This window comes from Phaseolus vulgaris, chromosome 8 (assembly GCF_051622355.1).
Source record: "Phaseolus vulgaris cultivar YP4 chromosome 8, ASM5162235v1, whole genome shotgun sequence".
NCBI classification, from domain to species: Eukaryota; Viridiplantae; Streptophyta; class Magnoliopsida; order Fabales; family Fabaceae; genus Phaseolus; species Phaseolus vulgaris.
Window position 1 is genome coordinate 46,544,100 of NC_143505.1, and position 12,380 is coordinate 46,556,479.

The 12,380-nt window shown below is 35.4% G+C and overlaps 1 protein-coding gene across 1 annotated transcript; it reads right to left on the reverse strand.

Moving 5' to 3' along the window:
• Positions 1–8,114: 8,114 nt before the first annotated feature.
• LOC137825249 (uncharacterized) lies at positions 8,115–8,852 on the reverse strand. Its single transcript, XM_068630922.2, has one exon. It carries the CDS (start codon positions 8,850–8,852, stop codon positions 8,115–8,117), a length of 738 nt encoding a protein of 245 aa, XP_068487023.1.
• Positions 8,853–12,380: the final 3,528 nt, after the last annotated feature.

The following is a 12,380-nucleotide window of genomic DNA, read 5'->3' on the forward strand; positions in this document are numbered from 1 at the left end:
TAAATTCACTTGCAAAAATCATAAAATCAGATAAAAACATAAAAATTAGAAGAGAGAACACAAGATAAAAAAGGGAGATAATGAAGAATTCGAATAGCCAAAACTGTAATTGTATAAACTAAAAAATAGATAACTAATTAAACTGTAAAAACTAAAACGCAAATGTGAAGTTGTTTATCTACCAAATCATGTGTTTCTCTTTATCTATTTCCTATTTATAAGGTTTTCAATAACTACAAATGGATGATCCTAAGTTAAAACCAAAATTGGCTCACCAAAAATCTATTACAATAAGATTCGACACTAGATTGTCTTCCAGCTTCTAGAGTGTAACTCTTCCTTTATTCAACAACTTTGACTAATATTTTCCTTTTAATCCGGCGTAGACTTGTCTAATGCTAGAGATGATAGTATAATTGTGGTCAAATGAGCCTAAGTCGTCTCCCAACGAATCTAATAGTGAAATCAGTAAATCAGTATTTAGAATTTATCGACAAGCAATAAAGTTAGCAATAATAATAATGATAAAAAAAGGGGGTTGTGATAGTTATGCAAAAAATATAAAAGAGATTAAAAGAACAAATAGAAAAGCGGTTGACCCCCGAGTTCTTCCACCAATGAATTTTTCTTAAGTTATCTAAAGATTATTATCCTTCAATTCTCACACAGAGCTAAAACAGATTGAGCATGCGTCAATCTAATTCAACTTGAAGCTCACCAGTAAAGCATGCCTTTACTGGTTTAATAAGTACCCACTTTGTTCCATGTGTATACTCCATGGGAATGCTCATTTTCTCTCTCTTGAATCATGCACCCATGAAATTAATTAGAACAATGTGAACTAACTAAGAAACTAGATTTTAAGATAAGGAAGACTCTCAATCAAGCGTTCAAGTACAACCTCTCACAAAAATCAGTTTTACAGGAGATTATAATATTAAAATAACTACTATGGAGAATTAAAAAAAATGAAAATTTTATTGATCAAAATCTTAGAACTTAATGGAAAATTACAAAGGAATCAACCAAAGCGGTTTCGCCTTCCATGCGGAGGCAAAACAAGAATAATATAAAAAAAAAATTAGGTCTAGAATGTGTTTGCTCCTATGAAACATGATCCCCCGAAAAACTTCTCCTTCCTTCCTCTAAAGTCTCTTTTATAATCTTCTTTTCCTTGTACAAAATCAGATTAAAAACATGTCTTATGATATTGTTTTACAATTATTAAATGTTTCAAATTATTAAACGTATATTTGATAAGTGTCTAATATCAGTAATATTTCATATTAAAATATAGGCACTTATGAGGATTTATTGCTAATTTACATATAAAATAATCCCTAATTTATGAATTTATATCTTTTTATATTTTTTATGACCTTCATTTGAATAAGAGTATTTTATTCCCAAATTTGGTGTTAATTGTAGATTTCTAGGGAGGATTGAAGATTTGGATTAAAGGAGAATAAATTAAGCTAAAAAGAGAAAGCTGAAAAGTCCTAGAATGGAAAAAGATGCAGAGAAAGATTGGGCCTTTTTTATGTTTTATCACTTAGCCCATTAGCGCGACACAGGAAGCCACCTAACCCTAGAAAATTAGGATAAATAGGGGGTTAGAGGTTCAAACCTAGTGTGCCAGATTGAGAGAAAAACACCAATCGTGACAAATTGATAATCTTAAATCTGACCGAGAGGTATTTTTAGGGTTCAGACCTAAACATCAATACTTAACATATTTGAGTGTTAGAGATAGACTTGAAAACTTAATTGCCATTAACGTCTGATTGTGATTTCTAAGTTGTTTTTATAAGTATGCGAGAGATCGATATAAATGAATTTTCTACGGGCATCAATTTCAATCAAAGAACTTAATATTGACATGCTAATCAAAATACATGAGAGTGAGAGAGATGAAACCTAATCCCTATTTTTCCAACTGAAGCAACTAATTTTTTGTTTGTTTTCTTGATCAGTGCCAACACAATCACTTCAAAACTCTTTTTATGGTTTTGTTGTTATATTTAGCGAATTTTGTACTCGATAATTCAGTGTTAGCGAATTTATTACTTCTAACAAACGCGGTGCACTTTCCGTAAAAAGTCATCAATATCTTCATTCCCAAACAACCTCAGATTTTATTCTTGTTTCTCTTTAGATATATTGTTTCCAATTTTCTTCAGATTTGTGCATTGATTGTAATTGATTCTAGCACTACTGTGAGAGATATTGCAGAAGATTTTCTTGAATAATATATTTAAAGTATATTTGCAAAAATTTTGTAGGATTTTGCAGAAGAATTTTAATTGTAGGAGTTTTAGAGAATATCCCTGCAGGAATTTGCATTCAATTCCTTTTCTAAGATATTTGCATATTTAATTTTCTAATTCTTTATTTTAGATTTTGTTTCCTATTTTGATCTAAAAGAAGCAACTTAGGTTAAAAATACAGAAGTAACAAAAATAATAATTAAGGCCCAAATAAACCCAAATAGAAGAATATTAATTAAAAGAATGAATTTAGTTATTATTACATTCTAATAATTTGTGATTAAAGTTAATAAGTGTGAATAAAATTATTTTCATCAATGGTCCAATTATCTTCATTAAAGCTCCAAATTTCAGGAATCTACTGCAATAAATATCAACTCAAAAGGTTGTCATCTTTAAATCAATTGATCAAACATGCTAACAAAATTTTTAACTGAAAATACAATTTTTATACTAGATTTGTTACAACTCTTCCGTACTACGGAAATTGCAAATATGTGCAAAAAATGAGAAATAAGAAAAACAAAAATACTTAGGGAGTACAATAAACCTATAAAAACATGAACAAAACAAGTGTTAACAATTTACTTTCACTTTATTTTTATTATTACTTATAAGTATTGTTGAAAATGAAGCTTTGATGCCTCCAAATCTATGAAGAGAGCTTGATGCCTTTGCTGTTGTGTTTGGGGTTTAGTTATAGGTAGTTTAGAATTTTTAAAGTTCATTCTTAATCCAAAGCACAACTGAATTAATCTGGTTTTGAAAATGAAAAAGTGTTTTTATAAGCTAAGTGAAAAACAATCGGTTGATTTCTCGGTTTAGTCGGTTGTTTTCCACCCAACTTGTTTGGAGGGTTTTCAAACTGTTTCTAACTTGGTTGACTAACTGTCAAAACCAATTTAACCGGTTAAAACGACATTTCAAACGGTTGATTTTTTAATTTCTTAACAACTTTTCAAAAACTTATTAAATTTGTTTTCAATTGATTTGAGACTATTTTGGCTCATGTTTAACTGCCTAAAACGGCTAGTTTGAAGAGCTATAAAACTGGGTTACCCTCCATATTTGAAAACACAGAAAGAGAGATTAAGAAACAATTTTGAGGAAGATTTTATTTAAGCTTTGCTAGATTGCCTAATGCCGTGTTATTGGTTCAAGAAGTGAATTAGGAGCTCTGTGATTTTCTGTACACCAGGCGTAATCTGTTCCTTCTATTCTTGTAATTGTTTTTCATTCTGTATACTTGTAAAACAGTAAAAGGCTCTGTGTTCTTGTGTGGTCAAGATCACCTCTTTGTGGTGTTGTGTGATTGTAATATGTTGTTGGTACTTAGTGAAATACCCAGTGATTTTATGGGGACTGGATGTAGCTCTAGTAAGGAGTGAACCAGTATAATTGTTTGTGTGATATTCTCTCTCTTTCTCATTTAAAATCTAGTTGAATTGTGATTTTAGTTCTATTGCCATAAGCAATCGGTTAAAACACATTTTCAACCAGTTGTTTTTTTTATAATTGGTTTAACAGTTCTGTTTTCTTGGCTGATTTGATTCTTTGATATGTAAATCAATATCAATCTTCATTCTTAACCAGTATTTGTGAAAAAATTTCCTTAAACAATTCACCCCTCTCTTGTTAAAGGCCATTAATTCTTACAAGTATTTCTTCAAATTATAAAAGGATTATGTTTAAAATAAATAGAAAAATCAAAGAAAGAAATTTAAATAAATTATTAGATACATATTAGTATATCATAGGAAAGGAAAATAACAAAAATATAAAATAACACAGAGGACTAGTGCTAACATTATAATAAGTTTAATAAAGAGAACCGAGGTATAACTATAGATAAATTAAATGATGTAATTATAGATTTAGTAAAGAAGATTATTGCATAGCCAAAGATAAATTCAATGATAAAAATATAAAATTAATAGAGATATAAATTAAATTACATAAATATAAATTTAATAAAAAGTACGTAATTATTGTTAAATTAAATAACATAATTAGAAATTAATAAACACGACTAGTGTGTAACCGAACATGACATAAATATCAATATAGAACTAGTGTGTAAATGAAGATAAATTAAATGACTATAAATGAATAAAGAAAATCAGTGTAGGTGAATATCAATTAAATAATAGAAGTATATAAAAAAAAAGTGAAAAGATATATAGTACAAAATAAATAAATAAATAAAAGATTAAAAGACATATATAATTTATTAAGATTATAAAAATAGTTTAACCTCACTCCCCTACTTTATTAATACTTTATTAATTGGAGTGATACACTAGAATTAGACTTATAAGTTCTTTTAAAAGGTTAAAATTTCTTACAATCCCTTGCTCTGAATACCCTATCCCTCTTTTATCTCTCTCTTGTATCCTACCTCTTATTCTTTTTTCTACTCTTACTTTATCTTTTACCCATCTTTTTATAGGCTAAATTTTATTTAATTTTAATTTTTAAAGCATAATTACATTCACTGAATGAAGATATAATTGGACTTTTTTACTATTTTAATTAATTCTTCTTCTTCTTTTTTATCAGCAATGAATTAATAAAATAAAAGAGACACTTAAGGGGTGTTCCAACCCTTTTACAAACTATTCTCTAATTTTAGAATTCAACATCAGGACTATTACATATTAAGACCAATCCTACCATTTTTGCTTGTCAAAACTAATCCCACATTCGAGTTAAGTTACAGGTCCTAGCTTACCACTGGACCTCAGAAGAAAGGCACATGTAAAAGGACTTAAAGCTTATAACAGCAACCAAAAGCTTTTAACAGTTACACCGTAACATATAATAATTCCCTTCCATTCCTGCATGTCATCACCTACAAGGCACATTGGTTGATGTACATCCAGCTAAACCAGCAAGTTAACTTTCGTCCCTGCTTATAGTTCTATATTTGGATATTTGAACCTCCTAGACCTTTGCAGCCTCCTCAACGCACAAAATCAGCAACACATAACCAACTCCAGTATTATTAGAACCTGCTACATCAACCAAAAAACCATAAACTAGGCCACTGCCTCAGCAGTATCAGACACCCCATATCAGGCTGCATAACGTAACCTTGTCAAATGAAATAGGTTGCTATTGCAACATCATTTAGCGTTCAACTTCCTTGCACGTATGGTTAAAGATGTACCTGCAAAAACTACAAATAAGGTTAGCTAACAAATGTTGATTCTGGCTGCTGTTATGTAGGGACTTTTTTCTCAGAGTTCTGGTTTCTTTATGGGCTAAGCAAGCCTACTTATCTTATGTACCAAGTGCCCCACTTCAGTAGCTACACCTGAACTGCCACCATAGTTCTTATGCCCCCGCCTCATCACCAACTATCTATGCCCTCCTACATTTGCCTCTGATATGCATAACTTTAGCAGTGATGTAGAGCAAGTTACTCTTGTGCCATTATACATGTACAACTTCCGCCAAAGTGGATATGCCATCACCATCTCCTTTTATATGCTTGTACACTGTCAGAGAACTGCGAGGAGGCACTCATTGGGGTTCAGGATCCAATCTGCAAACGCATAAACGAATCCAGTTGCCTTGTTTTTTAACCACAACCAAGACAACAACTGAGCATTTTGAAGAATTTCTTCTGGATATGGAATCCCTCCCTTGAATTCAACCTGATTTCGCTGCTCCCAAATACTCCTAATTATTACCACCCATACTCTTCACCACACCTGGTTTTGCTTACTTGATAGATGAATTAGGTAGAAGTTCTCCAAGTGATTCCTAATTTCCTTGCTTTGAACCCCCACAATGCCAACCCAGCGGTAACAACCAGACCATACTCGTTGTGCAACTGCGCAATCTATGAAAAGATGTTGAGATGTTTCGTGTGAGAGATTGCACATGACACAAACCGGTGAGTCCACAAGGATTCCTCTCCTAATAAGATTATCATTGGTTGGGATTCTATCAAGTAGGACTCTCCAAGCAGTGATAAGAGCTTTAGGCATAGCTTTCGCTTGCCATAGAACACCATAAACACTCTCCAAAGAACCAGTGGTTATTTGATTTGTCAGGGTTTGGTAGGCCGACTTAACCAAAAATTCCCCTTTAGGATCCTCCCTCCAGACCAGGCGATCCTGGATTTCCTGACACAAAATGCCTATATCTAGAATTGAAAAAAGTTCTTCCTCCATTTTTGATTCCCATACAAACCTCTCCCTTCTCCAAGCAGGCTGAAACCCCCACCTCCCTTCCTCCCATGTTCCTACCTCTCCCACCGTCTTACCTTGATCGAGTGACAAGGAGTATAGTCTAGGGAACATTGATTTTAGACTACTACTTTGTAACCACACATCCTCCCATAGCTTAACTCTGCTCCCATCACCAACTTTCCACCATGTGGCTTTACCGAACCATCCTTCTTCTTGTTGGTCCCTTTCCCACACACTTTAGCTAGATCCCTCCACCATCACGACTGGTATTTCAACCCTGCATGACTTCTACCCGGTTCTGATCCATAGCAGGATATAAGGAGTTCCTTCCATCCCCCCCCCCCGCCTCACTCAACAACCGCCATTTCCACTTGTCCAAGAGAGCGGAATTGAAGTTCCTAGTCTCTTTGACCCCTAGTCCACCTTCCTCACATGGCTTGCAGACGTTCTCCCAACTTACCCAAGCGATCGCTTCGTTTTCTTTTCCCCATGCCCATAGGAATCTCCTTTGAATACTATTGATTCTATTGCACACTGCTACTGGAGCTCTGAAGATGGATAAGTAGAACAAAGGAATAGAAGTGAAGACCAATTTAAGTAGGCATACCCGTCCTGCCATAGATAACAATCTGCCTTTCCAAGCAGTTAGTCTAGCTTCTATTTTCTTTACAACCGGCTCCCAGAACTGCTTCGTCCTCGGATTTCCGCCCACTTCTACCCCCAGGTATTGGAATGGTAGCCGCATAGTATTACAATTAAGCGTCTTCGCATAAGTGGTTAAGGCATACTCGTCTATATTCACACCAGCCACCTTCGACTTATGAAAATTAACTTTCAGACCTGACACAATCTCATAGCATCGTAGGATAGCCTTTATAGCAAAAATATTATTGAATGAGTCTTCACATAGAAACAGAGTATCATCTGCAAACTGTAGAAGACAACACTGAATTACGTTTCTTCCTACCTTTACACCCCGAAGTACCTCTTTTCTCAATGCTTGTCTCACCAGCCCTGATAGACCCTCAACAACCACTAGGAACAGAAACGGAGCTAGGGGATCGCCCTGTCTCAACCCCTGAGTTGGTTTGAATTCCTCCGTAGGACTCCCATTTACCAACACCGATACGGAAGACGACACCCAACACCCTTTTATCCACTGGATCCACTTGTCATGGAACCCCATCCTCCCGAGCATGTCATACAGGAAGCTCCACCTAACGGAGTCGTACGCCTTCTCGAAGTCCACCTTAAAACACACCCCGCTCCTCCGGTTCCTCCTAATCCCCTCAAGCACTTCATTTTCCATAACCACACTATCCATTAGACCTCTGTTACTGAGAAAGGCTGACTAACACTCGTCTATGATCATAGGCAAAACTTTCTTCATACGACCGGATAAGACCTTTGTGATAATCTTATATATTGCCCCGACTAGGGATATGGGTCTGAATTGTTCGAGTGACGAGGGATCCCTTACCTTGGGAACAAGAGCAATGAAAGACGCATTACACCCCTTTGGAAATGACCCTGAAGCATGGAAAAAGTGCATAGCTTCCATAATGTCAGGTTTCAAGACCTCCCAGCAGTTCTTAATGAAGTTAAAATTGAAACCATCCGGACCCGGACTCTTTGCCCCTTCGCACTGTCACACAACTTCCTTCACTTCTTCCTCAGAGAAGCAAGCTATCATATTCCTGTTAACCTCCAAGGTTAAAGATTTAAACTCCACCGACCCCATATTAACACCATAGTCGTGCGTAGCTTTGAATCTGTTTTCAAATAGCAGCTTTGCCTCCCTACGAACAACTTCCGGCTCCTCACACCATTGAGCGTTAACTTCTACCCCTTTAACCTCACTTTTTAATCTTCGCCATCTAATTGTCGAGTGGAAGAACTTTGAGTTAACGTCCCCATATTTGAGCCAGTTCACTCTTGCTTTTTGTCTGTACACAAAATCTCTCTTTTTATCAACCAAGCCCAACTGACTAAATAGTTCCATCCGTCTCATATTCCCGTCTCCCGTAAGTTCGTCGTTATCATCTTTACCATCCAGCTCCTCAATTTCCTTCACAATACGCTTCTTGTTAGATTCAAGGCAACCAAAGTTCTTTTTATTCCACACTTTAAGATCCGCCTTCAGAAGCTTCAGCTTATCTTTGAGTTTGGACATGATGTTACCTTGGACATTATACGAATTCCTCTTTTCCTTTACCATCAACGTAAAATTCGGCTCCATGAACCACGCAACAAAAGATCTAAAGGGTTTAGGGCCCCTGCCTTTAACTCGCGATTTCACCACCAAGGCACAATGATCTGATATCGTTCTCGGTTGCACATATTGCTTAGATGTTGGCCACCTTTGAAACCACTCTTCCGACACCATGATTCTATCTAACCTACTCTTAGCTGTTCCATTTGATTTGAATCATGTATACTTTTTCCCAACAAAAGGAATGTCTATCAGTCCATTATTCTCAATGAACCAATTGAATTTATCCATCTCCTTCTTTTGTCTTGAGCAACCTCTGACCCCTTTTCTCTCATCATCCCTCCTTACAGCATTGAAATCTCCACAAAAAAACCAAGCCATATCATGGTAGTGTTGCTTGAGGGTCGTGAGGGCGTCCCACAAGACCACCTTTTCCTTTTGGTCACACGGAGCATAAACGTTCACAACTATGCACTGGCTATTCGTTTTGAGATATTGACCCATAACAGCAATAAACCCAGTTCCAACAACATGACTACCATAAGAGAAGGCGTCTTTGTGCCACATTGTTACAGTGCTACCTGCCCCCATTATTCCCTTCATAATGAATCCAACCTATGTTACTGTCACCCCAAATTGAAAAACATTTGGCATCTGTTAAGATCGCTGCTTTAGTCTCCTGCAAACATAGGAATTATGCCCCCTCCTTAGCCACAAGGTGACTTAGATACAGTGCCTTCGTCCCCCCCCCCCCCCCCCCCCCCCCAAACCTCTGATATTGAGATTAATAATGATCATGGTATTAATTTAGATTAATAATGATCATGGTATTAATGACTTTTTACGGCATGTGCACCGCATTGTCAGAAGTAATAATGTGTTCCTAAGGACGAATATCGAACTCCCAAGGAACAGTTGAATAATCAAGTAAAATATTCGCTAAATATAAAAAAAATAATAAAAGTGTGTTGAAAGTTGTTGTGAAGGCAATGATTAATAAGAAAACAAGTCAAAGAATTTGTTGCTTCACTTGGAAAAATAGGGATTGAGTTTCATCTTTCTCACTCTTTTGTATTTTGATTAGCAATGATAACATTGTTCCTTTTAATTAATATTGATGCCCGTATAAAAGTCATTTATATCGATTCCTCGCATATAAAATTATTAAGATGCTTCCTAAATATCGATTCCTCATATATTTATAAAAAAAAACATATTATTAAGATTAGACCTTGATAGCAATTAACACTTCAAATCTATTCCTAGCATTCAAATATGTTAAGCGTTATCATTTGGGTCAGAAACTTAGAGGTACTTTCCAGTCAAATCTAAATTTCGAGATAAGCATTACTAACAAAATGATAATATCAATCATCAATCAAGAACAAATTATTATGTTTAGATATCACCTCAATACATAAGAGTTTGAACAGATTACTCCCAATACCAAAGGGTAAAATTAGCCATTCATGACTATTACACGCAGAGAGAGCATGAAAAGAAGATCCACGATGCTTCTCCTTGACAATTGCCTCCTTTAATGTTTCTCACACTTCCTATTCTCCCAATTGGGTTACAATTCACTCAATGTTGTTTTCCGCTCAATCCTATACACTAGAGTTGTGGCTTAAGCCTCCTATTTAACCTAATTTTCTTGTGCTTAAGTGAATTCTCGCTTCGGTGCTAATGGGCTCGCTTCGGCGAGTAAATTGTAAAAAGGCCCAACGTTATGATGTAAGTTGATTTTAAGATTGCACAGTTTTATAGGTTACTCTTTTGTTTAGGCTTTTCGAGATTAGCAATTTAAGGTGAGAACCTAAAGAAGATTTTCACTGACACGAAGTTAACCAAGTGGTTAAGTAAGTGTGAAGGTTCACTTCTAGAGGGAAAATAGAAAAACACAAATATATGGTGTGGATGATGCAATGGTGTGAAAATAAAGAACAAAGAAGCAAGGAATGAATGAAGATGACCAAATGGTAAAGACATAAACAAGAACATAAAGATAAAAGGAAAAGGCGCAAGGAAGAAGCAAAATAAGGAAAATATTAGGAGATTAAAGAAAGCTTATGGATATGGAGATGGTGTCACGCCACTTGGGGGTTGGGAGGCTCCAAGATAAGTGGTGCGGAGCCGCCGCTTAAAGTGCACTGCACTCAAGATAAGATCCAGATAAATGGAGTACTCAGACTCACAAAAACACTCACATGGAGTTTCTTTACTTCATTCAATTTCAATGTCTAAATACATGGAGGAAGGCATCCTTTATATAGGGAGGAGTGACTTGGAGGGCAAGATGAGTGAATGGTAGAAAATGAATGGAGAGAGGGGCGACCTAGGGTTGTTGACCATGGTCAAAACCGCCCCTTAGACATAGCTTCTAGAAGTTAGGTTAAAGACCCTAATTCTAGGTATCTTGTCCTGAAAAAGTAGGCTTGGTACAAACTCATTTCGCTAAGTACACTCTCATTTGTGATATGTGAACCTACTCTAACCTACTATTCTATTTGGACCCCCAAAGTGAGTCCAATTTATTTACATAACTTCTCTTATGGAAAGACAATAAGGAAAAACTTCTGATATTTTGGTTTATATTTTGTTCTTCTTCTGCTAATGCTCTCTCGAAGGTTTGTGGGACCTAGATTTGTATACTGAGATGAGTGACCTTTTTCTGAAGTGCTTGATGTATCCTTAGTCATTTGTTGCTTTCTGTGATTTGTATCATGCCCCCCAGGTTGGAAAGAATTCGTCCTCGAATTTAGAACTCCTGAAAATAACATAGTAAGTTTGTTCACTCGATTTATATATGTGAGTGGAGAAACAAACTTATGTGCATTGATTTTTAGGGGTTTAGGTGGAATGATTCTAGTTACATGTAATGTTTGTAGGGAATGTGTAGGATCAAAGGAAATTTGGTGTGAAAAGCTTCTTATAAGGTGTAAACCTTTAGAATGATTTTGAAAAATATTCCCACATTTCTCTAATAAATGTTGCATGCAATTAGAGCTATGAATAGATAAACAAGAGAAGGAAGGAAAGTACCAAACTGAGCCGACAATTTTTATTTTTGGATGGATCAACATCATGGTTTTCACCATGTTTGGTGAGGTGATGAACCCCGTTTTGTTATTTTCGTCATCTTTTTCAATTTTGTTTTATGTTTCATTTTTATTTGGTCTTTATTTTCTTCTTTTACCATCATGGTTCTTTTTGTTGGACAGTTGACAACTATGTGCCCAAAACCTAAACATTTAAAATATTTTGTACTTGAGGTTTTGGTAGGTGACTTAGGGGTAGAGGTGGAAGCTTTGTCTTTAGAAACTATATGGTGAGAAGTGGTTTCTTTTGAAAAATTAGAAGGAAAAGTTTTTGTAGCAATTTTATTTGTATCCTTCCATAAATATTTGTAGAAGTCATCATTATGTGTATTTTTGAAAGTTGTTTCTTCAAAATTTGTGATTTCACCTTGATGGCTAGGTGAACCAACTTCTTTAAAGAAGAGTACTCATATAATTCTACAATATTTTGAATGTCTCTCCTCAAACCACTCACAAACATAGCTATCTTTGACTCTTCTCTATCATGTATATTAGTTTTAGTCAAAGTAGTTTCTAAGTCTTTAAAGTATTCATCTACTGTCATACGTCCTTGATGAAGTCGTTGGAGCTTCAACAAGAGTACCTTCCTATAATGAGGAGGAAC

Bases quoted from the DNA above. Each gene is read 5' to 3' on its own strand.
- LOC137825249 (XM_068630922.2), bottom strand. From the start codon at position 8,852: ATGGTGTCGGAAGAGTGGTTTCAAAGGTGGCCAACATCTAAGCAATAT.